This window comes from Macaca fascicularis, chromosome 3 (genome assembly GCF_037993035.2).
Source record: "Macaca fascicularis isolate 582-1 chromosome 3, T2T-MFA8v1.1".
NCBI classification, from domain to species: domain Eukaryota; kingdom Metazoa; phylum Chordata; class Mammalia; order Primates; family Cercopithecidae; genus Macaca; species Macaca fascicularis.
In genome coordinates this window covers 50,898,940-50,926,249 of record NC_088377.1, presented here as the reverse complement: position 1 = coordinate 50,926,249, position 27,310 = coordinate 50,898,940, and the positions used below count along the sequence as shown (strand labels likewise).

The following is a 27,310-nucleotide window of genomic DNA, read 5'->3' as shown; positions in this document are numbered from 1 at the left end:
ACAATTGTGTTTCCTCAGAGCATGCAGCCGGGTACGGTGGCTCACGCCTGTAATCCCAGCACTTTGGGAGGCTGAGGCAGGCAGATCGCTTGAGGTCAGGAGTTCAAGATCAGCCTGGCCAACATGGTGAAACCCCATCTCTACTAAAAATACAAAAAAAAAAAAAAAAAAAAAAAAAAAAGCCAGGTGTGGTGGTGAGGACCTATAATCCCAGCTGCTTGGGAGGCTGAGGCAGGAGACTCGCCTGAACCCAGGAGGCAGAGGTTGCAGCGAGCCGAGATTGTACCATTGTACCCCAGCCTGGGTGACAGAGCCAGACTCCATCTTAAAAACAAAACAAAACAAAAAACAAATAAGGGGCTGGGCACGGTGGCTCACGCCTGTAATCCCAGCACTTTGGGAGGCCAAGGTGGGCAGATCACTTGAGGTCAGGAGTTCGAGACCAGCCTGGCCAACATGGTAAAACCCCATCTCTACTGAAAATACTAAAAATTAGCTGGGCATTGTGGCACGCACCTCTAATCCCAATTACCGAGGAGGCTGAGGCAGGAGAATTGCTTGAACTCAGGAGACAGAGGTTGCAGCCAGCCTAGATCGTGCTACTAAACTCTAGCCTAGGCAACAGAGAGAGACTCTGTCTCAAAAACAAAAGCAAGGAACAAGGTTCTGTTCAGATCCACTTAACTGCGGGGACAGGAGAAAGGTCAAGGCTGAACCATTTGCCTGGAATGGGGGCATCAGCCAATTGCAGTCAGAGCATGAAATCTCACTCTCTTTTTCTGCCTCTGCAGCTAGCCCTGCAAAACCAGGTGCAATTGCAGTTTTGCTTAATTAAATCTCACTTTAGAAGCACGTGGGGAGGCCGGGCGCAGTGGCTCACTCCTATAATCCCAGTACTTGGGAGAACCAGGTGGGTGGATCTCCTGAGCTCAGACCAGCCTGGGCAACATGGTGAAACCCTGTCTCTACAAAAAATTAGCCAGGCGTGGTGGCGCACACCTGTGGTCCCAGCTAGTTGGGAGGCTGAGGTGGGAGGGTTGCTTAAGCCTGGGAGGAGGAGGTGGCAACAGACTGAGACCCTGTCTCAACTTTCCGAGGAAAAAGACTTTGAGCAAACTTTTTTTTTTTTTTTTTTTTTTTTTTAAGATTCAGGGTCTTGCTCTGTTGCCCAGGCTGGAGAGCAGTGGTGCCATTATAGATCACTGCAGCCTTGAACTCCTGGGCAGAAGTGATCCTCCCACCTCAGCCTCCAGAGTAGCTGGGACTACAGGCACATGCCACCATGCCCAGTTAATTTTTTATTTTTTGTAGAGATGGGGTCTCACTATGTTGCCCAGGCTGGTCTCAAACTCCTGCACTCAAGCAATCCTCCTGCCTTGACCTGCTCCCAAAGTGCTGGGCTTATAAGAGTTACAGGAATGAGCCACTGTGCCCAGCTTGCTTGCTTGCTTGCTCGCTCGCTCGCTCGCTCGCTCCCTCGCTCCCTCGCTCCCTCGCTCCCTCGCTCGCTCGCTCGCTCCCTTTTTTTTTTTTTTTTTTTTTTAACATTTCTTATTTTAATTTAGTTAACAGATCATTAAATACATGGGGGCATGCCTAAACTAGCAAACAGAAAAATTAACCACGTCAGACTTCAGTGTGTCAAATACCAAACTGGCAGAGTTCTTAGGGTTTTTTTTTTTTTTTTTGAGACGGAATTTCACTCTATAGCCCAGGCTGGAGTGCAATGGCGCAATCTCAACTCACTGTAACCTCTGCCTCCCAGGTTCAAGCAATTCTCCTGCCTCAGCCTCCCAGGTAGCTGGGATTACAGGCGCCCACCACCATGCCTGGTTAATTTTTGTATTTTTAGTAGAGACAGGGTTTCACCATGTTGGCCAGGCTGGTCTTGAACTCCTGACCTCAAGTGATCCGCCCGCCTCAGCCTCCCAAAGTGCTGGGGTTACAGGTGTGAGCCACCGCGCCGGGCCAGCTCTTAGGGTTTTATGCAGGTCTCTCCTATCTGAGGGGGCTGGCATTTGGGGTAACTCTAGAGACACCCTTGGCCCTGAGGGACTGCGTGAGACGCGGGGCTGCCGATTGCACCTGGCACTGGGGGTCGGGGGGGGGGGGTCGTCTCCATCCCATACTCTGGGTTCTCCCACTGGAGGAAGGATTGAATCCAGTGTAATTCGGAGAGAGGCTTATGCTTCTGTATCACATGTGGGCATTCCACAATCTGAAATCTCCGAATTAATACGCGACCAAGTCATCCGCCACTTCCACTAGACACACATCAGCCTGGCAGACGGCTCTGTTCCAACCCGGTAGGTCTCAAGACGAGCAACAGCCTCTGAGTCACAACTGCGCGGAGAAGCCTAGCAGCCACCTCGGCAGAGCCATTCCCCCACGTCCAGCCTGAGCGCCATCTGGAAAGAGACCCTGCTCAGCCGCCCCAGCATTCCAGAGACCCGCAAGCCACTGTCCCAATCCCCTCTTCCGGCCCACTCGCAAGCATTAACTGGCGCTCTTCACTTGTCTTTCTGTTACATCAGGAGTCAGGGGCACAGTGAGAGCCCCACACAGAAGGTTGACGTCACGCCACTGACCAGCTGCGGGCCACCAGGCAGAGCAGCCTGGCCGTAGTCCTGGTCACCCAAGTGCCATCGATTGGGGCTGCCACCACCAACCCGGTGCCACACCAGCATTGGCCACCATTCCTGGTTCCCCACAGCAAGCCTATATGACAGGCAATGGTGTCTCCATTTTACAGACAAGGAAGCGGACGCCAGGGAGGGTAAGGGCTGGGTTCGAGGCTAGGCAAACAGTGCTGGTGACAACAGCCAAGTAGGAACGAAGGCCCTGGCGGAGCCCTTCCTGTGAGCCGGATGCAGACTGAAAGAGCAGTGCCGGAAATCCCCATGCCTCCTAGAGCCACGCGGTTTTCTGTGTGCCCGGAAGCCACACGCCCGAGGACGTGTGGACAGGTGCAAGGAGGACAACCTCGGGAACAGCGATTCTCGAGGTGCCATTTGGACCCTGAATGACAGTGTTTGCTGCTCGTCCTCAGGCCAGAACACTTTAAATAAAAACAACCCAGACATTCTTGTGTTTGTATAAAAGATATTTACTTCAATTATCACACCTAGGGTGCTAGTGAATAATAATACATGGTGTGAGTCTCATACAGTGATATTGCTTCTCCGTATTATATAGGGACCGTTGTACAGTGCTGAGAACAAACATCGTATGGCTAACCAAAGACAGAGGGACAACACCAAGGGGCCGACGGGTGCCTCCCCCACCCCCACGCCAGCCAGGTCAACTTTGACTCTTAATGTAGAAAAACAAATAGCAAGAAATAAAATGTTATCAGAGAGGTGTCACACAGCAACACACCAGAGGCATCTCAAAGCGATTTGTACAAAAAAAAAAAAAAAAAAAAAAGACTTTTTTTTTTTTTTTTTTCCTTTTTTCTTTTTTGGTCAATTGGGTCTTTGTGAGGATTGGAGAAAAAAAAATCTGTGATTGTGAGGATTAACAAACAAGCTCTAGAAAGATCTAAGACTTGGTGCGTTACAGAAAATATAAAATACTGCTAAAATGTAAGACGTGACAAAACACTGGAGCGGGGGTGGGTTGGGGGTTGCTGAGCTTATAAAGAGTTTTCCGGAAGATTCCGCCACCCTGCGAGTGCGTCTTGTGCTGTTAGTAGTCTGGACAGGAGCGTGGTGCTACCCGCTCTCAAGGCAAGCAGCAAACAGTTATTATTGCACAAACGCAAAGAACTAGGTCTCTTATTCAATGGAAAGGGATGTGGGGAAAACCACCTTCTTTTTTCCCCCACTTTTATTTTATAACAAGCTATTCTCCAATGCTTTAAGAATTTTGGGTGAATTCTCACATCTCCAGAACGCACGGGATTTTTTTTTTTTTTCCCAAGAGGTCTCAGATGGGGGACGTGAGATGCCCGTTTTCTCAAGGGAAGAGGCAGAAGATGGTTTGAGAGAGAGAAATGCATAGACTGATTAGAGAAAAATGAAAAAAAAAAAAGTATTTTGGGGAGATGGGGACCATTGTTTCGGTGGAGGGTTTCTTTCAAAGAGAGAACAAAATCAGGACCCCCGGTGATCTTGGAGAAGGGGAGGTGATGGTATGGAAAGAGATACTCTTCCCAGCCTACCTTGGGGTGGGCAGGACCCTTGCCTTGGCCTGGGGTAAGATTCCTTCTGCTGGGCCCATGGGATCGAGGCAGGGCATCTCACCTTCACACCCGATTGGCAAGCAACTGGTGTCCTGCTGGCTGAGCTTGGGGCCACAGCAAGCGATCTCCACACCCAACCTTCCTCCACATTGAACCACCTATAGAAAAGGGGCCCTCTGCCTATGCTCTCCTAGGTGAGCCCTCAAGCCACAGCCTGGTACTACAAAACACTGTTGCTTTGAAAGATGGTTTTGACCAACTTTGTACGCAAGAAAAACAGTAACAACAAAAAACCAACCAAAACATATCAACCCGTGCGGGCCTTGCAAGAAATCACTCTCTCGCTTGGAAGTAAAGTCTTGGCCAGGCCACCGCGCCCTCTCTGACCGGGGTTCGCCGAAACTTCATGAACCCAGAAGTCTTACCAGAGGCTCTAGGAGGCTTTGGGGAACTGAACTTGGCTTTGCTAAGATTCCTCTGAAGCTCCTCAAGCGAGCGTTCTTCAGCTCAGCACTCCCTCACTCGTTGGTAGATGTTTTTTTGTTCATATACTCTCTCGTTTAAAAAGTTAGACACATAGAGACCACCAGTTTTTGAGTGGCTACTCTGGAGACAGGTGTTTGATTTTGCTGGGGAAACCCATCTGCCCCCCAGTTAATCCCCCAGACGCCTTGGTTCTCTGGGGGAATGGGGGAGGAGAGGAAGGCAGAGGATAGTAACCACTAGAGTGACAGCAAAAAGCATTTATGACAACAAAACACAAAATAACAATACACTCCTGATAAGTACTTAAATGATTAACCTAATAATAAATAGAAGAGGATAGAAATAATTTTTTTTTTTTTTTCCCTCAAGGAAACATCCTTTTATAATCACCCTCACGCACGCCGGCAGGTCAGTAGCAGTCAGTCCATTTCAACAAGACAAGGTTAAGTGCTGGAAGGGATGGCTGTGGCCTCAGACACTGGGGAAGGCTCTCAGCTTCTGAATCACCGACACTCCCTATCCTGCCTCGTCAGGCCAGCGGCTCCGGCCAGAGCCCACGGGCCCTGCACGCCCAGCTCAGTGGTCACCAAGAGGCAGGCTGGGAGACTGGAGGGAATGGGGGAGGCCTGTTTTCCCTTCGGTTCATGAACAAACGGAACTACAGTGAACAAACTCATTCATAACCTGAATCGTCCTGATCTAAAGCTTACTTTGAGTTCATTTGGTGTGCAATACGTTATTTTTTAAAAATGAAGAAAAATGATTTCAATTGCACAGAGCTTTTACACATAGTCATCTATTTAAGTGCTTTTTGTTTAAAGCAAACTACAAAAAAAAAAATAATAAAAAAGAAGCAAAAGGGGGGAAAAAGGAATTATAAAACAAAAGCAGCTCCGTGCCACTTCAATGTGTCTTGCTGAATGGTGTCTCGTTTCACCAGCAGAAGTCCCAATGCTTCCGTACACACTGTGCTTCTGATTAATTTCCATAGGGATGTAGCCGTGACATTGGGATATAAGGCACCTTTTCTTTCTGATTACAGAAAGTTTGATACATAGCATATAGCATATTTTGTGGAAGAAATTAAAGCCTAAACACTACAGAAATTACAGTAACGCAGACTAATGCTTTCTTAACATTACTAGGTAAACTAAAGGGATTCATGAAAAGCAACTCAAGGGCATCTTAAGAGTTTAAGAACGGGGGGATGGGGGAAGTGCACATTTATGCATAGCCGAATGTCTTTCTCTCGCCAACCTTTTTTTTTTTTTTCTTTTTTTTCTTTTTTTTTTTTTCGGGATTTTTCGCCTACAATGCCCAACTTTTAAAGTTAGCATTTTGGAGGAGACTAGGCGCTTTGGAAATGTCTTGTTAAAGCTAAATGTCACTTCATCCAAAAATGAAAACTCGAGATGATGCCACGGACGGCATGGACACGGTTATCTTTGGAGGAGAGGTGGTGGTGGGAGAGGCCTGGGCAGGAGGGGGAAGTGTTTGGAAGTCGGGCAGACAGGCAGAAATTGCATTTCCTTCTACTCCCCTGACCAGCGTGGTGAGGAGCACAGGCCGCCGAGGCCTCTGGAATTGGGAAGACTGGGCTGGGGGGCCGGGAGCAGGGCTGGAGCTCCTTTTACGTTCTGCCCCCTACGCCCCCTCCTCTTCTGTCCTGATTAAGCCCAAGGGTTGTTGACTTAACTTTCAGCCCATCTCTAAGGGTTTCACAGACTGGATCTTTCTAAACTTTACTGGGTACCTGCTTCCCCTTTTCCCTGGTAGTTTTCATCTACAGAAAGTCAAAACCTGATGGAAATAGACATAAGATCGTCAAATTGGACCATTCTCTTAGCGTTCGAGTGTGCTGGCCAGACTGACATTTAGTACACGCTGAGATCCAACCATGTCACACTGGCCCCAGGTCACCACCTTGCCACTCAAGCCATAAGCCCTGCCCTTGTGGTCACAAAGGCTTCCCTAATGTCATCGATGCCCAGGTGAAACCACAGAAGCACTGAGGGATTTCTAAATGTGAGCTTTGGCTGGTCAATGCCCAATCATAGGATGCTGTCCCCACACTTGGGTTCTTACTTGCAAACTCTCTCCAGCAGGGGAACACTGTGACCCCCACAGTGGACAGACCCACCTCCAACCAGCAGCCCCAGGAGCTGGTTTTCTTCGGTGCTGGATGGGAACTGGCATATTCTTTTGGGATAAGAGGGTGATGCAAGTGTGGATGGGGCATGTAGACTGGAGGAAGCCATCTATCCTTTTCTGTCTTTGAGATGTTTGATGTTTGCAAAGGAGCGTTCGCAGTGACGCTGAAACCATGCCACAGACAACAGACACCCAAGAGCTACAGCGTTCCCCAAAGCCAGCTGGGAATCTTGGGAAGTGTCCTCATGTGGCCACTCTGGGGCAGCCCGGGGCAAGGATAATGGCCATGATGGATCTTAACAGCTGAACAGGACTGGACAGAAAGGATAGGCAAAGACCCTTGGAGGCCTGAGACCACGCCCTGCCTGCAAAAGAAACAGCTGCTGGAGCTTTGAGAACAGGTGGAAGTCAAGAGAAAAATCCGTGTGCCTTGCAGAGCACAGCTGTCTGTCCGTGTTGTGCTCACATAAGGAGAGACACACAACGCCAGCCCACCAGGCAGAGGGATGCTCGTGTCTGCTGCGCTGGCAGCTTTCCCGCCCCCTCCAGCCCACGTGCCTCATAGTTCTGCGGGGTGTGGTTCTGGGTGACATCAGATGGAGAACACAGGTTAGTGAGGTAGAAGGGACAATGAGGAGTGTGAAGAAGAGGGAGGACATCCGGGGAGGGACAGGGCCCCCCCACTGGCAGCACTGGAGCCAAACCTCCAGCCTAAAGTACCACAGCGAACAGCCCAGCACGCCCACCGCACATGCCCCGTATCACTACATCTCCCCCTGTACAGCTGGCTTGTCGGCCTTGGGATGAGTAAGGTCTATGGACTTTTGTTTTCACTGGTCTGCCAAGATGCGCCTGTCATAGTGCATTTAAGGCAAAGGCTGTCGCCCCTCAGTTCAAAATCTCTCTGCTTTTCTTTGTGTGACTCCCAGAAGGACATGCGTCTATTCCCCAGACTCTGCTATTTTTCAGTAAGATTTGCTTTGCTAAAATCAAGAGGAATGAAAAACATTGCATAGAATGTCAACAGAGTTCATTGATCTACCTTGTATCAAAGGACATGCGTGCAGGAGGAACAAAGTCATCCAGTCCAACCTTAGTCGGGAAGGCACCTGCCCGTGAGGGAGCTCACCTGGGGACTCCTGTTCTCCTCTCTTTTTAGGGCCTGGCTGTGGCACGATCTTAAAGTAGTCAGCCGAGGCCCACAGCGATCTCTTTACAACCTGTGTAAACTGGTCGTGAGCTGCACGCCTGATGCTGGCCCTGGCCAAGGAGGGAGATGGGGTATGAGAGCTGGCCACCTGGGCTTGGGCGGTGGCCAGAAAGGAATATTTAACCCAGAGCTCTGCTGCACTCTGGGCCCGGACTGCCAACCAGCAGACCTGAACGTCCACAACAGACAGAATGGTTTTTCAATGGGAAGAAAACAAAGATGGCGACAGAAAGGAAACTGAGCCGGGAGGTATTTGTACTTTGGAGGTACAAGGGATCTACCCCAGGGAGGCCGTCGACTGGTATCTTTTGCCTCAATTACTTGCACAAAGTAGCAGGGTTTGATGGTGAGTCCCTGTGAACCACGATCCTGGCATTTCTCAGAGAGTTCCCCCATGCACGCATCCCTGGGCTGTCTGCCCCGATCCTGTCCCAGGAGATGCTTAGAAGCTGCCTCATGCCAAGATGACTCCTAAGATCGTCTGGAAGAATCCAGTTGAGCTAAGCTCCATGGCTCTGATAACCCTTTCTAAAGAGAGGTCTGGTGAGCAGAAACCACAGATGTCTTCACTGATACACAAGTTCAAGAGGAGGTTACCTGGGAGCTCGGGGATTGGGGAGGAGGACAGAAGACTCCTCTGGGATGGAAGTGAGTTGGGCACAGGTCTAGGGCAGAACCCATACACCTGCCATCTTGGCTATCACAAGGGAGCTTGGGCAGGAACCCCGGGTCAAGAGGCTAAATGCAAACACTGATTTTATGCCGAGCCTCTGCTTAGCCAGCTAAGTTAATGGCAAAAGCCTTAAGTTATGAACACTGCCTCCAATTAACAAAAAGAAGCCATTTAAAATGGCATAATGGAGCTTGTAATTAAGTGTTAGTGTTTTATATGGAACCGTTTCCCCCAGGGGAGAGGTACAAATCAGCTTCTTAAACTCATAGGGCGTGAAGAGGAAGGGGGTCGGCTGCCTGCAGGGGCCACTGCTTGGAACATCAGTGTGCTGAAGGGGAGCCACGCCGAGGGGACACTGTTCAAGGCACTTGAATACTGCTTAGCAAGATGAGAGATTAACCCTTAGACTCCAACTGAGGGGCCCAACCAGGAGGGGGTGCTCCCCCGGCCACGGATTGCTGTATTATTTTAGTGGCAGCTCTTAGAAGTATTACAGACAGTGCTAGCTTAACATCAAAGATCGTAAGGTTGGGATCTCCATTTTTTAAAAAAATAAATAAGAGAGGAAAAAGAATACACAGAACTGCAAGCAAAATTTAACCAACTGATTGTATCCGGTACCCAGATGTAGGTCTGGCAAAAAAGACAGAATAGGAACCAATAGTAACCTAGTTAAAAATGTAAAAAATAAAAACCAAAAAGAGAAAACACCACATATGACTAAATTGCTTGGGAGGCCAAAATGACTGCGTTTTAGACTGTTACTGTTTGGCCACTAGAATGGATAAATCTGTGTTTGTCCATTTCCTCAGATTTAACACCTTTGTAAATAACAGTCATGCCTTTAAAACGAAACCCTAGCCCACTATTTCATGTTAACTTCTTGCTTTTCATTCTTATGAAAATTAGATGATATTTAGAGATTCATCACACATGATGACAAAAGTCCCTTGAGGGTTTTGTGGAGAGGACACCACAGTCGTCAGGGCTCTGCCACTCACTGTCCTAAGGGTCACTGATGTGAACTCACTCTTCTCAATGCACCTGAATCGAGCCAGATGTTGACCCGTGTCCCCTTAAGCTCCTCTGATTTTGAATTCTCTTCTCCCTGAACCAGATTTCAAGTTCAGAAATGATACCCCCATCAAAAGACAAACAAACGGCCTGCCTCCCAGCCCCCTAGAGCCTTCTGAAAACTTCTTATTCATGAAAAGGCATTGTCTTTAGTGTAGTGACTCTCAAAATTTGTGAAAACGTGAACTAAGTGCTGCAGTTGCAGGTTAAAAGACTGTAAATGAAATAATCTCTAAAACATCATGCAAGAAACGTGGTTTCACATCTTACAGTCAAAGTCCTACAAGTTAATTAACAAGCACACGGAGGTGGAACAGCCAGAGCATACCTTTAAAATTATAACTCCCTCCCACCCCCTAAATAAAAAAAAAGTAATATTAATTAAACTTAAGAAATAATGAATGCACCATTAAAATGTCATCCAAAGATGTTGACCTAAGACAAAGGTTTCAATGATACACAATACGGTCAAAAAGTTTTCAATCAGTAATATACAGTATGACAACTACATCTTGTAAATTATACCCAATACTGCCGGCAGTCTATCCCTCTAAAGAATATTTGCCCCTTTCATCCCTTCCTAACAATCAGATAATAAAATACAGCACCTATAAATAAGCAAAAAAAAATATATATATATACCGAAATCATCTATTGTTAGTTTAAAGATATGGCAATAAAGGAGTCTAAATTAGCAAACTTGTAGAAGCCGTAACTGATAAAACAGCTTATTGAAAAAGGTGGCAGTAATGCACTCTACGTGTGCACAGGTACTTAAGAAAATACACAGACGTATAAAATTGCACACACGCACACGCACGCACACTCTCACCCGCCTCTATTCTCACGCATATACACATAGACAAGGGAGGAATCAGAGACAAGTTAGACTTTCAGTTTGTACTTAGACTGCCCTAAAACTGTGCATAAAAGAACTTTCTAAGAGGCGAAATGAACGAAGGGCAAATGGTAGGTTTGGAAGTTGAAGAGCATCCACGTTTTGGTGTGAGTTTGGGCCATTTCTACAGGGATGGGAGTGGGGAGCCCAGAATGCCACGTTCTCTCTCCTGCAGAGAAAGGAAGTTTCCCACGAGTTCAACAGGGTCATCAGTGCTTGTGGTGGGAAGAAAAAGGTAAAGAGAGAGAGAGTGCACGTGCAAGCCCTGCCCAGGCCTGGGGAGTGTCTTCCCCTGGGAGGGCTCAGTTCATCAGGTGCCCAGGAGAGTGGTGTGAGGTGAGGTGCCTTCTGTGCCAGAGAGAGATCCGTAGACTGCTATCTACTTGGGGACGGGCCCATCTGGCCCCGGAACTGCCTGCTGTGCTCGCCCGGACTACTCTCTCCTTTCTTTCAATGCTTGCACACGTGCAGACGCACAGACAGACTGAGACACCATAAATTAAACAAAATTGACAGGTACATGCTACAGTTCTTCTAACTTGTCTCCTAAACCTCCAAGATATGAGGTCTGATCAGCGTGCTCTGCGGTTAGAGGTTAAAAAGCAGATTATAAAATACCTAGATTCGGATCTTTTCTTTTTTTTCTTTTTTCTTTTTTTTTCTGTCCTGATTTGGCCTAGAATGGAGTGTATTAAACAAACCCTGGTCTGCAAAACCCAGGGTCAGTTAAAGCTATACATCGATGTGCACTACATGTCAGGATTCTATTCACGTACAAGAAAACACTATGTCAGCTACCACAAAATCAGAGTTTCCTGATGTGACGTTTTCTTTTTGTTAAAAAATATGTGGAGTAAATGTGTTTTATTTTAATTCAAAGTTTCAAACGAGAAGATTCTTTTCTTGAAAATATTTAGGAATCCAAACTAGTGTGTTTAGAGTCGTTTTGACTGTGCAATCTCTTAGTGGCAACTGAACAGCTACAAAAACTTTCTTTTTTAATTTTTCTGAAAAATCCCCCCCCTTTTTTTTCCTGGTTTAAGAAGATAATAGTGTATTATCGCTCTGAAGCCATTAGATGGCAGATAAAAAGCCCCCTTTTAATATGTGGGTTTGATTTTTTTTCTTTTAAAGCCCACACGGAACAGGAGGACACAAGGCAAAGCTGTAAGAGTTATTCCAGAACCTGTGGAAATCACTTAGGGCAATAAAAAAAACACTTCAGGGTACAAAAAAGCTCGACCACACATTTCCGTTTTCTTCCTTGAAAACTCGACATAGATTGGGCTTAATGCTCCTTTGTTTTCTATATGCACCTTGGCCTATGGCGATTTTGCCCTGTGGCCCGCAGGGCGGTAAGTGCGCGAAGCGGTCCAGGCCGCGGACTGGGTCTGGGCCGCAGGGTTGGTGGAGGCCGCAGGGTCGGCCCGGGACCTCAGGGTCGGTGTGGGCCGCAGAGTGGGTCTGGGCCACGGGCTTGGATCTGGGCCTCGGGTCGGTGCAGGCCCCGGACCGTGGAGTGGGTCTGGGCTGCGGGCTCAGGTCCGGCCTGGGGTCGGTGCAGGCCGCGGGCCAAGCCCAGGCCACGGTGTCTGCAGCTCCTGCCCCGTCCGACCCCGTCCAGGCCCTTGCAGCCCAGCCTGGCTGCCCGCCCCGGGGCCGCGGCCTCTCAGAACTCCCATTCGATAGGTTCCTCCCGGCTGGCGGCCTTCTCCAGGCGGTGGATGATGCTGTTCAAGTTCGCGGCCTTCTTCTTGCGCAGGGGGTTGTCGCGCGAGTCCCGGGCGCCCGCGGCCTCTGGGAGGCCGAAGAGGCTCTGCAGCGAGCTGGGCCTGCGGGGGGCGCTGCTGCTGCTGCTGCTGCTGCTGCTGCTGGGCGGCGGCGCGGAGCTCCGGGCTGCGGGGCCCTCCCCTGGCGCGGCGGCGGCTGAGGTAGCGGCGTCCTCGGGGGCCGCGGGCGCGGCGGTGGCGGTGGCGGTGGCGGTGGCGGGGCTGGACAGAGGCCCCGGGCCTTCCGCGGGGCCTCCCTCATGGTCGTCGTCGCGGGCGTCGTCCGGGCCCGGGGTCCCCGAGGGCGGCGGCTCCGTCTGCTCCGCCGGCCGCGGCGCCTCCTCCCGCTCGGCCTCTCCCTGAGACTTGGGCTCCTCGGTGTCGGCGCTGCCTGGGCCCTCGGTGGCCTCCACGCCGTCGCAGCTGTCGCCCTCTGAGCTGGGCGCCGCCCGGCCGCTGCGGGCCGAGGGTGAGTCGCTGGCGCCCGCCTGGCCCTGGCTCCCGGCCTGAATTTCCTCAATGAACAGTTCTCTGCGAATCCGAGACCTACAAGACAACAAGAGGTGCGGACGTGAGGGGAGTGCTGCTGGGGACAGGGCCCCTGGTGCCACCCTGGCCAGACCTCTCTCTTTGGGGCTCCTGCTCCATCCAGCCTGGAGGCCCCTCCGTGCCCCTCCAGCGACCCTCGGGCCATGGGGCACCCCCTCTCCAGAGTCACCACCTACCCCTCGGGGCCTGGCAGGAGCCATCCCAGCATCCCAGGGCTGGGACACCACTCCTTTCTTCTCCACTGCAACAAAGTGCCACAGGCACTTGTTTTAATTTTAATTTTTTGAGACAGTTTCACTATTGCCGCCCAGGTGGAGTGCAGTGGCTCAATCTCCGCTCACTGCAACCTCTGCCTCCCGGGTTCAAGCGATTCTCCTGCCTCAGCCTCCAGAGTACCTGGGATTACAGGCACCCGCCACCACATCCAGCTAATTTTTGCATTTTTTGTAGAGATGGGGTTTTACCATGTTGGCCAGGCTGGTCTCAAACTCCTGACCTCAGGTGATCCATCTGTCTCGGCCTCCAAAAGTGCTGGGATTACAGGTGTGAGCCACTGTGTCCGGCCACTTATTTTATTTTCCAAAAACCTTTTGGAAACAAGGCCTTGCTCTGTCACCAGACTGGACTGCAGTGGTGCCATCACAGCTCACTGCAGCCTCCAACTACTGGGCTTGAGTGATCCTCCCATCTCAGCCTCCTGAGTAGCTAGGAGTGCAAGTGTGTCACTATGCTTGTTAATTTTTTAAATTTTTTTAAAGAGATAGAGTCTCTCCATGTTGCCCAGGGTGGTCTTGAGCTCCTGGGCTCAAGCAATCTTCCTGCCTGGGCCTCCCCAAGTGCTGGGATTACAGGCATGAGCCACCACTTCCGGCCAGGGTTCTTATTGAGTGACACGTTTCCTACATCCCATCCTATCCCGCTCCAACTAGACTGAGAAAGACAAGGTCCCATTTATTCTTTGTATACCCAGGCCTTGCACTGGTGCCACTGGTGTGCAGTAATGAAGGCTGGGTGAGTTCATCAGTGAAACTGCCTGATGACCACTGCATCCATCAGGACTTCAGGGGAGAGGATCAATTAATGGATAGCCGCCAAAGTGAAAATTTTAATCTCTGAGCCACAGAAGGTCAGGTTGGGGACTTGTGGTCCAGGGTAGGGTGGAATTCCACCAAATTCTGTATTTTTCCTTTTTTTTTTTTTTTTTTTCCCTTTCCTTATTTTACTCAGAGGCAGTGTCTTGCTTTGTCACTCAGGCTGAAATACAGTGGTGTGATCATAGCTCCCTGCAGCCTCCGCCTCCCAGGCTCAGGTGATCCTCCTGCCTCAGCCTCCTGAGTAGCCAGGACCACAGGTGTATGTCACCATGCTCAGCTAAATTTTTAAAATATTGTAGAGACAGGATCTCATGATGTTGCTTAGGCTGGAGTACAGGGGCACAATCATAGTTTACTGCAAACTTGACCTCCTGGGCTGAAGTGATCCTCCTGCCTTGGCCTCCCAAAGTTGTTGATATTACAGGTGTAAGCCACCAAGCCCGGCCAATAAGGCTTACTGAGGCTGGGTGTGTTGGCTCATGCCTGCAATCCCAGCACTTTGGGAGGCTGAGGCGGGCCGATGGCTTGAGGCCCGGCGTTCGAAACCAGCCTGGCCAACACGGTGGAACCTTGTCTCTACTAAAAATACAAAAATTAGCCAGGCGTGGTGGCAGGCACCTGTAATCCCAGCAACTCAGGAGGCTGAGGCAGGAGAATCTCTTGAACGTGGGAGGCGGAGGTTACACTGAGCTGAGACTGTGCCACTGCATTCCAGCCTGAGCGACAGAGCAAGATCCTGTCTCAAGGAAAAAAAAAAAAAAAAAAAGGTTTTCTGGGCTCCTATTCTGCACTGGGTCCTGTGCTGACTGTGGGGACTCCCCTGGGGAAGATCCTACTGTAGCTTAGCCCAGGGTATTGAACTCTGGCGGGGTGTAGGGCGGTGTGAATCTGCTACGGAGTTATTTGGTTCCTGTGTGCAGTGAGCTCTGAACCTTGTCCTGAAAGATTTGTGAGCTCTGGTTCAGAAGGGAAGGGTTCTGAGAAGCCCCCCAGAAGTTCCATGGTGTGTAAGTCTTTCCCCCTTTCCTGGGGCTACCTTGGGAGCCCGGGAAACGGGGGCTTCTGTGAACAGGTTCCTGGGCGCTATGGCTTTCAAGCTCCCTGGCAGTGAGACTGCTAGTTGGGGTGAAACTCTGCACCCCACCCACTCTGACTGGGGAGGTGGGAGGCTGTACGGGTAGTGAAGGTTTGGTTCCAGCCAGACCCCACGCCAGAGTGCAGGCTTTTTGGAAGCAGGCACATCGGGGTTGGACATCTGGCTTTGGTGCTTACTAGCTGTGCAACTTGGAGAAGTTATTTAACCTCACAGCCATAGCATTCTGTGAGAAATAAGAAAACTTCAGGGTTTTTTTTTTGTTTTTTTGAGATGGAGTCTCACTCTGTCGCCCAGGCTGGAGTGCAGTGGTGCGATCTCAGCTCACTGCAACCTCCGCCTCTTGGGTTCAAATGATTCTCCTGCCTCAGCCTCCCGAATAGCTGGGATTACAGGTATGTGCCATGGCGCCTGGCTAATTTTTTGTAAGTTTTTGTATTTTTAGTAGAGACGGTATTTCACCATGTTGGCCAGGCTGGTCTCGAACTCCTGACCTCAGGTGATCCAACCCCCTCGGCTTCCCAAAGTGCTGGGATTACAGGCGTGATTAAATAAGGTATTAAATGTATGATGTACGACCCAAAGTAGACACTCAAAAAGGGGTCACCATCCAGCTGCTGTTTGTGTGCTGTGATAAGCCCTAAGGCTGGGGAGGGGACACCGTTAGGCGTGGGGCCTAGGTTTCCATGCTCATGAGCTTGGCCCCTACGTGCAGACTTTGCCTGTAAAATGGGGCCAGCAGCACTGCACTTGGGTGCTGATGGAGGGACTGATAAGATGATACATCTATAAAACTGTCTGCTCAGGCCGGGTGCAGAGACTCACACCTGTAATCCCAGGGCTTTGGGAGGCCGAGATGGGAGATTGCTTGAGCTCAGGAGTTAGAGACCAGCCTGGGCAAAAGAGCAAAACCCCATCTCTACAAAAAAATACAAAAAATTAGCCAGGTATGGTGGCGTGTACCTGCAGCCCCAGCTACTCCTGAGGCTCAGATGGAAGGACTGATTGAGCCTGGGAGTTCAAGGCTGTGGTAAGCTGAGATTTTGCCACTGCACGCTGGCCTGGGCGACAGAGCGAGACCCTTTCTCAAAAAACGAAAACCAAAACCAAAACCACAATCAGAAAAGAAACAAACAAACAAAAAACTTTTTGGCTTAGTGCCTGGCACATGCCTTGTGCTCCACAGATGTGAGACATTATCCTTCTTAGCCTAGATTTGTCTCCATGTGTCTAAGGAATACTGTCTTCTGGCCTAGAAAGATGAGCTTCCAGGAGCAGTTGCGGTTTTTTAGGGAAGTCACACAAGACTCACGGAATGCCGTGGCTACAAGGGTTCGGAATCTGAGTTCCTACTGGGTGGACCTGTTCTTCCAGGGGAGAGCCGTGTCCTGTGGTGTGTTATTCTGGCAATCTTGTCATCAATCCTGGGTAAATGGTCAGCCTGAGATATGTTTTTTTGCGGGAGGGTCATGTTCTCTTGCCCGGGATGGAGTGCAGTGGCGTGATCATGGCTCACTGCAGCTTCAACCTCCTGGGTTCAGTGATTCTCCCACCTCAGCCTCCTGAGTAGCTGGGATCACAGGCACGCATCACCACACCCGGCTGAGTTTTTCTATTTTTTGTAGAGACGTGGTCTCGCTATGTTGCCCAGGCTGGTCTCAAACTCCTGGGCTCAAGCAATCCTCCCACCTTGGCCTCCCCAAGTGCTGGGATTACAGGCTGTGCCTGGCCTAGTCTGAGATATTTTTAATTGCCTTTAGCCAGAGATATTCCTAATCCCCTTGAAGTAAAAGGATGAGAGGAAATAAAGCTTGGTTTTTTTTGAGGGGGCAAAAATTGACACCAAGTGTTACTCCCTGAGGGTTCCAGTGGGGCAGGAGAAAAGAAAATCAACGTTTCCTGTTTAACCCCTGAGAAAAGAATGTAAAAAACTACATTCTTGGTTAGGGATATAACACATGCAGCATTGGGAAGCTCTGTCGGGTATAACAGCAGATTGGTCTGTACAAAGCATTTAGCGAAAGAACAAAAGCCTTGGAGAAAAAACTCAGTCTGCATCTCTGCTCTGCCCTTGGCCTGATGGGTGGGTGGGCTTTTTTTTTTGGCGGGGGGATGGAGTTTTGCTCTGTCGCCCAGGCTGGAGTGCAATGGTGCGATCTCAGCTCACTGCAACCTCCGCCTCCGGGGTTCAAGTGATTCTCCTGCCTCAGCCTCCCGAGTAGCTGGGATTACAGGTGTGTGCCACCACATCTGGCTAATTTTTATCTTTTTAGTAGAGACAGGGTTTCACCATGTTAGCCAGGATGGTCTCGATCTCCTGACCTCATGATCCGCCCGCCTCAGTCTCCCAAAGTGCTGGGATTACAGGTGTGAGCTACCATGCCCAGCCTAATTGTTAAATTTTTTGTAGAGACAGAGTCTCATTATCTTGCTCAAGCTGGTCTCGAACTCCTGTGCTCAAGAGAGTCTCAGCCTCCCGAGTAGCTGGGATTACCGGCATGTGCCACCACACTGGGCTAATTTTGCATTTTTAGTAAAGGCAGAATTTCACCATGTTGGCCAGGCTGGTCTCGAACTCCTGACTTTAGATGATCTGCCTGCCTTGGCCTCCCAAAGTGCTTGGATTAAAGGCGTGAACCACTGAGCCCGGCCCTGCTGGGCAATCTTAGACAAGCAATTTCATGCCAATTCTGAACGCTCACTTCTCCTTCATCTATTTTATTATTATTATTATTTTTTCTCTAGTGACAGGCTCTCACTATGTTGCTGAGGCTGGTCTCGAACTCCTGGCCTCAAACCATCCTCCTGCCTCCGCTTCCCAATGGGGTTCTAGGCATGAGCCACTGTGCCTGGTCCCTTGTTTCTCCTTCCACCTGTTTCGTTGCTTATAAAATTCTGTACTCCAATCCTCCTTTCAAGAGCCTACTCATCTCATACCTCTTCCATGATATTTTTCCAGATCTCTGCAGCTCAAACTCATCTCTTGGATCCCATATTTGACTCAGCCCATCCTGCTTTGTTGTGGAGTTATTTTTGAAAGGAAGCATTTGTTGAGTGTCTACTCTGGATTCAGACCTGAGATTCGTTTATTTTTTTGAGACAGAGTCTCACTGTGTCACTCAGACTGGAGTGCAGTGGTATGATCATGGCTCACTGCAGCCTCCACCTCACAGGTTCAGGCGATTCTCCTGCCTCAGCCTCCTGAGCAGCTGGGATTACAGGCGCACACCATCACACCCGGCTAATTTTTGTATTTTTAGTAGAGACGAGGTTTCATCATGTCGGCCAGGCTGGTCTCGAACTCCTGGCCTCAAGTGATCCACCCGCCTCGGCCTCCCAAAGTTCTGGGATTACAGGCATAAGCTACCACACCCAGCCCACACCTGGGTTTACTAAATTTCATTTACTAAGTTTTGAGGTCCTACTGGTCTTCTTCTTCTCTCCCCTTCTCTCTTTATCCTTGCCACAGGTGTACCATTGAATTTGTTAGCGCTAAAATGCACAAAAGAGGTATCGCCACCATGACTGCAGACTACAGTGCGATGGGCATGACTGTCAGAAGACCAGCAAGACAAGCGGCAAACTGAGAAACCTGAGGGGGGTATGCTCTGGCCAGGGGGCAGTGACTGCCATGCAGCTGAAGCCTGTTGGGGGACTTGGGAAACAAACGTGGCCCCAGCAGGGCCAGGGAACATAGTTTTGGAGCTATTTTTTATAATTGGTAGCGTCTATGCCCAGATAGTAACCTAGGGCTTTGCATGCATCTATATTATAGAAAGAGTTACCACACATGTCCTAAAATGGACGTGAATTACAGGAGACTTCAAAATGCAGCATCTTTGTGGCTAGAAAGTAGAAACGGCAGCTGGGCGCGGTGGCTCACGTCTGTAATCCCAGAACTTTGGGAGGCCGAGGTGGATCACTTGAGGTCACGAGTTCGAGACCAGTCTGGCCAACATGGTGAAACCCAGTCTCTACTAAAAATACAAAAAATTAGCCAGGCTTGGTGGCGGTCGCCTATAATCCCAGCTACTTGGGAGGCTGAGGCAGAAGAATGGCTTGAACCTGGGAGGCAGAGGTTGCAGTGAGCTGAGATTGCGCCGCTGCACTCCAGCCTGGGTGACAGAGCAAGACTCTGTCTCAGAAAAAAATAAAAAAAAAGAAAGAAAGTGGAAATGGGTAGCATAGCACCTGGTGGAGAGAAGCTTCAGGAAACCCCTGTCCACGTTTCTGTTCATTTCCTTCATTCTGCTTCATTAATGCTGAAGTTTCCTTCCAAGTAGAGGGACCTCCACTGTTCTAACTGCTGGCCTCCCTCTGCCTCTGTTTTGATCTGATTGCTAAATTTGGAATGAAGAAACTGGCTGTGCAGCTCCTGGACTTACTTTCTTTTTTGAGACAGGGTCTGGCTCTGTCACCCAGACTGGAGTGCAGTGGTGTGATCTTGGCTCACTGCAACCTCTGCCTCCTGGGCTCACACGATCCTCCTGCCTCAGCCTCCTGAGTAGCTGGGGCTATAGGTGCGTGTTACCATGCCTGGCTAATCCTGGATTTTGTCCTTGCGGGAGGTAGCCGGCACATGGGGAGGCCCGTGCGGAACCAGGGCTGCCATTGTGGGAAAGTTTGCCTGGGTCTAGGGTCCACGTAGCCGGTGCGCTCAGCTCTCACAATGAGCAGCATGTTGTGACTTTGCCTTTATGGGTAATAAAGGTGTGATTTGGGCTCCAACCTAAGACACAACTTCCCCTCCAGCCTGACTGTGACCTTGTACTGCCCGTGACTGTGTCACATGCACAGCTGGGAGGGCCCCACTGCCATCACTTACACCTATATATGGTCACCTTGGTTGAACCAGGCGCGCCTACCCCAGTGTTATCGGGCCCTAAGGACAATGGGAAGCAGCACCTGAGATGGTCACTGGCAAGGCACTAGCTTAGGGATCTCCATCAGGGCCCTGGAATTCTTGGTTTCTAGCAGTAGAGAGTATGGTTATAGCTATGATCAGCAACTCAGGATCCTTCAGTGAGTTTCCTCAATCTACTCCAAACCCTTCATCCCAGTGCACTTTGTTCTACCAAGAGAGCGCTGGGCCCTGACCTCCTTAGCCCCTCTGAGTTCTGTATTTTTCATCTGTAGAATGAAGAGAACTGGCCAGGTGCAGTGGCTCATGCCTGTAATCCCAGCACTTTGGGAGGCTGAGGCAGGTGGATCATGTGAGGTCAGGAGTTGGAGACCAGCCTGGCCAACATGTTGAAATCCGTCTCTACTAAAAATACAAAAATTAGCCGGGCGTGGTGGTGCCCACCTGTAGTCTCAGCTACTCGGGAGGCTGAGGCAGGAGAATCGCTTGAACCTGGGAGAAGGAGGTTGCAGTGAGCTGAGATCGTGCCATTGCACTCCAGCCTGGGCGACAGAGCGAGACTCCATCTCAAAAAAAAAAAAAAAAAAAAAAGGGAAGAGAATGTGGTATCTCATATACTTTGTGAGGATTAAGTGATATAACTTGGTGAAACTTAGCTCAGAATCTGAGATCTAGAAGACGCTCAATCTGTCTTCATTAACTCATGAACTTTCCCAAAAGCAAAGGCCTTAAATGACTTCATTTATTTAATTACAGAACTAATCAAACTAATTTGGAAGATAACACGGCAGAAGACCCCGAGAAAGCACTGCAAAATCACTAAGAAATAAAAGTTCAGGCCAGGTGCAGTGGCTCATGCCTATAATCGCAAGGCTTTGGGAGCCTGAGGTGGAAGGATTGCTTGAGGCCAGGAGTTCGAGGCTGTAGTGAGCTATGATTGCACCACTGCACTCTAGCCTGGGTGACAGAGCAAGCCCTTGCCTCTAAAAATAAATAAATATGAATATAAATACAAATATATGTAAACTAAACCACAAAAGTTTCACTCTTTTTGAACCATGAATGCCTACATGCTCCCTTATTAAATGATGTAATTGAGAGGTGATTTTCTTTCTGGGTCATGGCAGATACCACCTGTCTCTAACTATGTGACAGTGATGGGAAGGGACGTGGCCTTCCATCTCTGGGTTAAAACCTCCAAAAAAACCTAAGGAACTGCTGGGCGTTGGTGGTTCATGCCTGTAATCCCAGCACTTTGTGGTGCCGAGGTGGGCAGATCACCTGAGGTCAGGATGTTTGAGACAAGCCTGACCAACATAGCGAAACCCTATCTCTACTAAAACTATAAAAATTAGATGGGTGTGGTAGTGGGCGCCTGTAATCCCAGCTACTTGGGAGGCTAAGGCAGAAGAATCGCTTAAACCCAGGAGACAGGTTGCAATGAGCCGAGATTGCACCATTGCACTCCAGCCTGGGCAACAAGATTGAAACTCCGTCTAAAAAAAAACAGAAAAAAAAAAAACCCCCCAAAAACCCCCACAAACCTAAGAGACCAAGGAACGGACCAATCACCAAGCTCCCAGCCCCCCGGAGCCTCACCCCTGTGCACCATGGCGGCCTCGGGACACATCAGCCCCTTCCCCTGGGCCGACCGGGCGCTCCTTGGGAGCCAGCCGTACCTGTAGTTGTGGAACCAGTTGATGACGGTGCTGGTTTTCAGGTTGAGCTGGGTGGCGAGGTCTTCGATGGTTTTTGGTGACGGGTATGGCTTTTGCTGATACGCTCGTTTCAGCGCCTCCTTCTCCTCTGGAGCCAGCACCACCCGGGGTTTCTTCAGCTGGTGCTGGGGCTGGGGGCTGGCGCCCTGGCTGTACTCGGTGCCGACGGAGGGCGGTTCGCAGGGCTGGCTGTCACTGACTGAGCTGTGCCGCCGCTTCATGTAGGCTGCGGAGGAAGAGACGGCAGACTGAGGTCAGGCCCAGGTGGGACAGCAGCCCAAATCCCCGGTCCCCGCTAGCGGGATGGCACAGTGCTGGCTTGCAGGACTTTGCACAGAGCATCTCAAAACACTAAGATGAGGCTGGGCGCGGTGGTTCATGCCTGTAATCCAAGCACTTTGGGGGGCTGAGGCGGGCAGATCACTTGAGGTCAGGAGTTCAAGACCAGCCTGGCCAACATGGTGAAACCCCCTCTCTACTAAAAGTACAAAAATTAGCTGGGCGTGGTGGTGGGCGCCTGTAATCCCAGCTAATAGGGAGGCTGAGGCAGAATTGCATGAACCCGGGAGGTGAAGGTTGCAGTGAGTCGAGTTGGTGCCACTGCAGTCCAGCCTGAGTAACAGAGCAAGATTCCGTCTCAAACAAAACAAAACAAAGAAACAACACTAAGATGAGAGCCATTCTGTTACCAGCACACGCTCACCAAGGACCTGCTCTGACGGAATGTGAGGTCCTCACCTGTCCCTGCACAACTTAACAGTTTAGTAGGGGAGGCGGAGAAGTATCCAGAGAGATGTTCCCATCAGAGTGAAAAGTGGGGTGGGGGTAAGTAAGTACAAGGGACCATGGGGATACTGAGAAGAGTTCCTCAGTCAGGCCTGGGGAGGGGGCAGGGGAAGTTGCCCAGAAAAGATGATGTTTAAACTGAATCTTGGAGGACACCACCTGGCGTGGTGGCTCACACCTATAATCGCTGCAGTTTGGGAAGCTGAGGTGGGAAGATTACTTTAGCCTAGGAGTTTGAGACCAGCCTGGAGAACATAGTGAGATCCTGTCTCAACAAAAAATTTAAAAATTAGCCAGGTGTGGTGGCGTGCACCTGTAGTCTCAGCTACTCGGGTGGCTGAGACGGGAGGATCGCTTGAGCCCAGAATGTTGAGGTTGCAGCAGTGAGCTATGATTGCATCACTGCCCTTCAGCCTGGGCAACAGAGTGAGACCCTGTCTCTAAAAAATAAATAAAATAAAATAAACAACTTAGGCAAGGGAATTCGTTAACTAACTTGCCGTTTTGTCATGAGAACTCAGAAGTAATTGTGAAGGTAAATCTTCCTCACAAAAAACCCAAACAGCGGGGCCGGCGCGGTGGCTCACACCTGTAATCCCAGCACTTTGGGAGGCCAAGGTGGGCGGATCACCTGAGATCAGCGATCGAGACCATCCTGGCTAACATGGCGAAACCCTGTCTCTACTAAAAATACAAAAAATTAGTTGGGCGTGGCGGCGGGTGCCTGTAGTCCCAGACCACTTGGGAGGCTGAGGCAGGAGAATGGCGTGAACCCGGGAGGCAGAGCTTGCAGTGAGGTGAGATCATGCCACTGCACTCCAGCCTGGGCGACACAGCAAGACTCCCTCTCAAAAAAAAAAAAACAAAAAAAACAAAAAACAAAACCCAAACAGCTGAGTCAAAGCAGCTGGATCCAGAGAAAGGAGTTGGATTGTCCAATGGTGGGGACTCCCTCCAGTTCCCTCCCAGGGAACAGACGACTGACCAGGGGCTGGCGCGGGGCTGGAGAAGGCCTCTCTAGGGAGCAGCCCTCGTGGCCGGCACCCCCAGGAGTGAAGAGAAGGCCGCGGGACCACAAAGGCTTTCCAGACTGGGACACCTTTGGAAGGGTCTGGGCCCCGCAGAAACAATAACTCATTTATAACACAAGAGGGCGCCCCGAGCCTGTGCAGAGGGAAAGACGGGAGGCCTGGGAAGCCCTGCAGATGTATTTGGGGGGACTCAGGTCCTTTCCTACCGGCCCAGGGTGAGCAGGGTTGTCAGGACCTCCTTCCTCCTAGGGGCTGAGGGCTGCCTCCTGGCAAGTGCAGGAAGCTTCATGCTGTTTGGGTGAGGGGATAATGGGAAACTCTGCACAGATATATTGGGTTCATGACAGCATTCTCTCTACTTTTGTTTATGTTGGAAATTTCCCATAATAAGATGTTGAAAGGGCTGGGCGCAGTGGCTCATGCCTGTAATCCCAGCGCTTTGGGAGGCCGAGATGGGAGGATTGCTTGAGGCCAGGTGTTCAAGATCAGCCTGGGCAATATAGTAAGACTTTAAAAAACAAACAAACAAAATGAAAAATAAGTTGAAAACTTTTGGTGGGGGGCAATGTGGCACCAGGCCTTTGCAGCTTACAGTGCTGCCTGGGGCTGCCCAAGAGGCGTGGCCTACCTCAGACCCTTACACTACACACCCAAGGGCAGGCCAGAGCCCGCTAGAGGGGCCCTGAATGGGGCAGAAGGCACCACCTGGGCAGGTCATCAGTGGGCAGCAGCAGTGCCCTTGGGTCGCACGGGGGCAGCTCGCAGCACAGAGGCAGCGGATGTATATTTAACAGCACCTGCTTTGAAATCTGACAGCCCTGAGTATGGATTTCCACTCCCTACTGATAGGAGCTATTGAAATCTGCTAGGCTGCATGAAGCCCCGAGCTTCGTATTTCCTGGATAAGGACATCTATGCAGAGTCGTGTGGATGGAGAGCAGTCTTAGCACAGTGCCTGGCAAACAGGGCAGTTCTCAGAAAATAGAAGCCTCTATTATTATGAAGGAACCCCCATAGGAGGGTTTTCTCTGGTTTCTGGAGGAGGCACCAGAGACTCTCTCTCCTTCAGCAGCCCTTTCCCGGGTTGGGTGAGAATGGTGACGCTTGGCTGGAATTTCTGGGTGAATTAAGAATGGACAGGCCTGGGTTCCGTACCCATCCCTGGCTCAGATGCTCTGTGTGGTGGAGGGGTGGGCTGGGGCAGAGCCACTCAGGGGCCTGGGATGCCCATTCGCCCATTCTTTTTTTTTTTTTTTTTGAGACGGGGTCTTGCTGTGCCGCCCAGGCTGGAGTGCAGTGGTGTCATCTCTGCTCACTGCAATCTCCTCCTCCCGGGTTCAAGCGATTCTCCTGCCTCAGCCTCCCAAGTAGCTAGGGTTATGGGTATGTGCCACCATGCCTGCCTGAGTTTTGTATTTTTCAGTAGAGACAGGGTTTCACTATGTTGCCCAGCTGGTCTCGAAATCCGGACCTCAAGTGATCCACCTGCCTTGGACTCCCAAAGTGTTGGAATTACAGGCGTGAGCCACCGCGCCTGGCCCCTGGAATGCCCACTCTTAGTTCAGGGAGGCTGCTGCTTCTTATGGTCAGACCAGCAGCAGCTAGTTCCCAGTCTCTGCCTCTAAGGATGCAGTTCAGCCGCCCAGTGAGCTCCCAGCACCATGGGTGACCTGAGGACGGAGGGTGCTCGAGGGGTGGACTCACTGGCGAGGACCAGCACTTGGAAACTGCAAACCACGAGGCACAGCACACCTGGCTTTAGGCATTTTTCCTATGCTGTAGCCTACAGGCTGCGAGAAGAATGCGAATCCACATTCGAGATGATATGTGGGTGGACGTGGGGTTATTCCTCTCGGGAGGCCAAATCCCCAGAGGCTGGAAAATAACAGCAAGAGAGAGATCCGCTGTGGCAGGAGTTTGCTCTGTCACTTTCTAGGCCGGGTGACCTTGGCGGAGGCACCGAACCTCTCTGAACCTCTGTTTCCTGATCTACAAAATGCAGTTTTTTTTTTTTTTGTTTTTTGTTTTTTTCTGAGATAGGGTCATGGTCTGTTACCTAGGCTGGAGTGTGGTGGCTTGATCTCTGTTCACTGCCTGTAGAGTTCAAGCGATGCTTGTGCCTCAGCCTCCCAAGTAGCTGGGATTACAGAGGCACGCACCCCATGCTTGGCTTTTTTTTTTTTTTTCAGTAGAGACGGGGTTTTGCCATGTTGGCCAGGCTGGTCTTGAACTCCTGACCTCAAGTGATCCACTTGCCTCAGCCTCCCAGTGCTGAGATTATAGGCGTGAGCTGCCGTGCCCGGCCTACAAAATGCATTTCTTAATTCTCTCTGATAACAAAGGAAAGCCTCTAGCCACCTGGTGCGTACACAGTAAATGCTGTCATAGCCCGATCAGCCACCCACATGACACAAAAACCAAATGCAGCACCCCCAGCGCTGTTCTGCTCTCCTTGGTTAAAAGTGCTCCCAATGCTAAAAAAATCTTTAGATTCAGGCTGCTGGAGAGAAAAAGTTACAGATCTTCCTAGCCCTCTTAGGTACTCATTAGCTGATGACCATCCAAAAATATTTTTGCCCCGTCCTCTGGTCCCTTGGTCATGGGTCAATGTCCCTTATTAGCTGGGTGGGAAAGATTTGAAAGAAACAGCCTGTCTATGAATGAGGACACAGCCGGCCTGAGCAGGGCAGGAGACTCGCCTTTCTTCTCCATCCGTTTCATGTCCATCAGCTTCTCCACATTGTTGGGGTCATTCAGCCACAGCTGCATCCGGACGAAGGGCTCTCGTCCTTTCAGACTGAGCTTATGCCAGGGTTTAGGGCGGGCAAGGAGGTCGGAGACAGAGCCTTGGGTGAGCCCTAAGATGGTCTCCCCAAATAAGCGCTGGCCTAGAGAGAAAACAGAAGCGAGACAGGTATTGTCACTGAAAGCCAGGGATCTGAAGGGACAAGGATGTGTCAAGGTTAAAATCAGACACAGGAGTTTAAAGGCCCAGGGTTGGGCTGGCGACGTCCTAGCTTACAGCAAACACATGGTAGAAATATATCTTCAACCAGACTTTTAATACTCTCCACTGGCGAGGGAGTTGGCATTGCTCTTGCATTCTCCATACACACAACCAATGATGTTTATTATTATTATTTTTTTGAGATGGAGTCTTGCTTTGTCACCCAGGTTGGAGTGCAGTGGCATAATCTCAGCTCACTGCAACCTCTGCCTCCTGGGTTCAAGCGATTCTTCTGTCTCAGCCTCCCGAGTACCTGGGACTACAGGTGTGCGCCACCATGCCTGGCGAAGTTTTGTATTTTTAGTACAGACTGGGTTTTGCCATGTTGGCCAGGCTGGTCTTGAACTCCTGACCTCAGGTGATCCACCCACCCCCAGCCTCCCAAAGTGCTGGGATTATAGGCGTGACTCACTGCATCTGGCCAATGACGTTTCTCTTAAGCCTGCAGCCTGGTGCGGTGAGGCGGGAAGATAATTTGAGCCCAGGGGTTTGAGACCAGCCTGGGCAACACGGTGAGACTCAGTCTCTACAAAAATACCACAAAAAAAATTAGCTAGGCATGGTGGCATGTACCTCTAGTTCCAGTTACTTGGGAGGCTGAGATGGGAGGACTGCTTGAGCCCAGGAGGTTGAGGCTGCAGTGAGCTATGACTGCACCACTGCACTTCAGCCTGGGAAACAGAGAGAGACCGTGTCTCAAAAAAAAAAAAAAAAAAAAAGCAAGCCT

At 50.3% G+C, this 27,310-nt stretch overlaps 1 protein-coding gene across 25 annotated transcripts in view; it reads right to left on the bottom strand.

Moving 5' to 3' along the window:
* The window catches only part of CUX1 (cut like homeobox 1), a 472,906-nt gene that overhangs the window by 24,051 nt on the left and 421,545 nt on the right, over positions 1-27,310 (bottom strand). For 16 of the 25 annotated variants that reach the window (XM_045387927.3, XM_074034609.1, XM_074034611.1 and 13 more), the window contains 3 exons: positions 26,276-26,464; positions 21,721-21,985; positions 11,307-12,990 (listed from right to left, as the gene is read on the bottom strand). The exons of the other annotated variants lie outside the window; for them this stretch is intronic. In XM_045387927.3, the coding sequence (XP_045243862.2) occupies positions 12,345-12,990; positions 21,721-21,985; positions 26,276-26,464 (1,100 nt within the window). In that variant the 3' untranslated portion in view covers positions 11,307-12,344. Of the gene's footprint in view, positions 1-11,306; positions 12,991-21,720; positions 21,986-26,275; positions 26,465-27,310 lie in introns of those variants that run through there. 25 annotated transcript variants of the gene reach the window in all.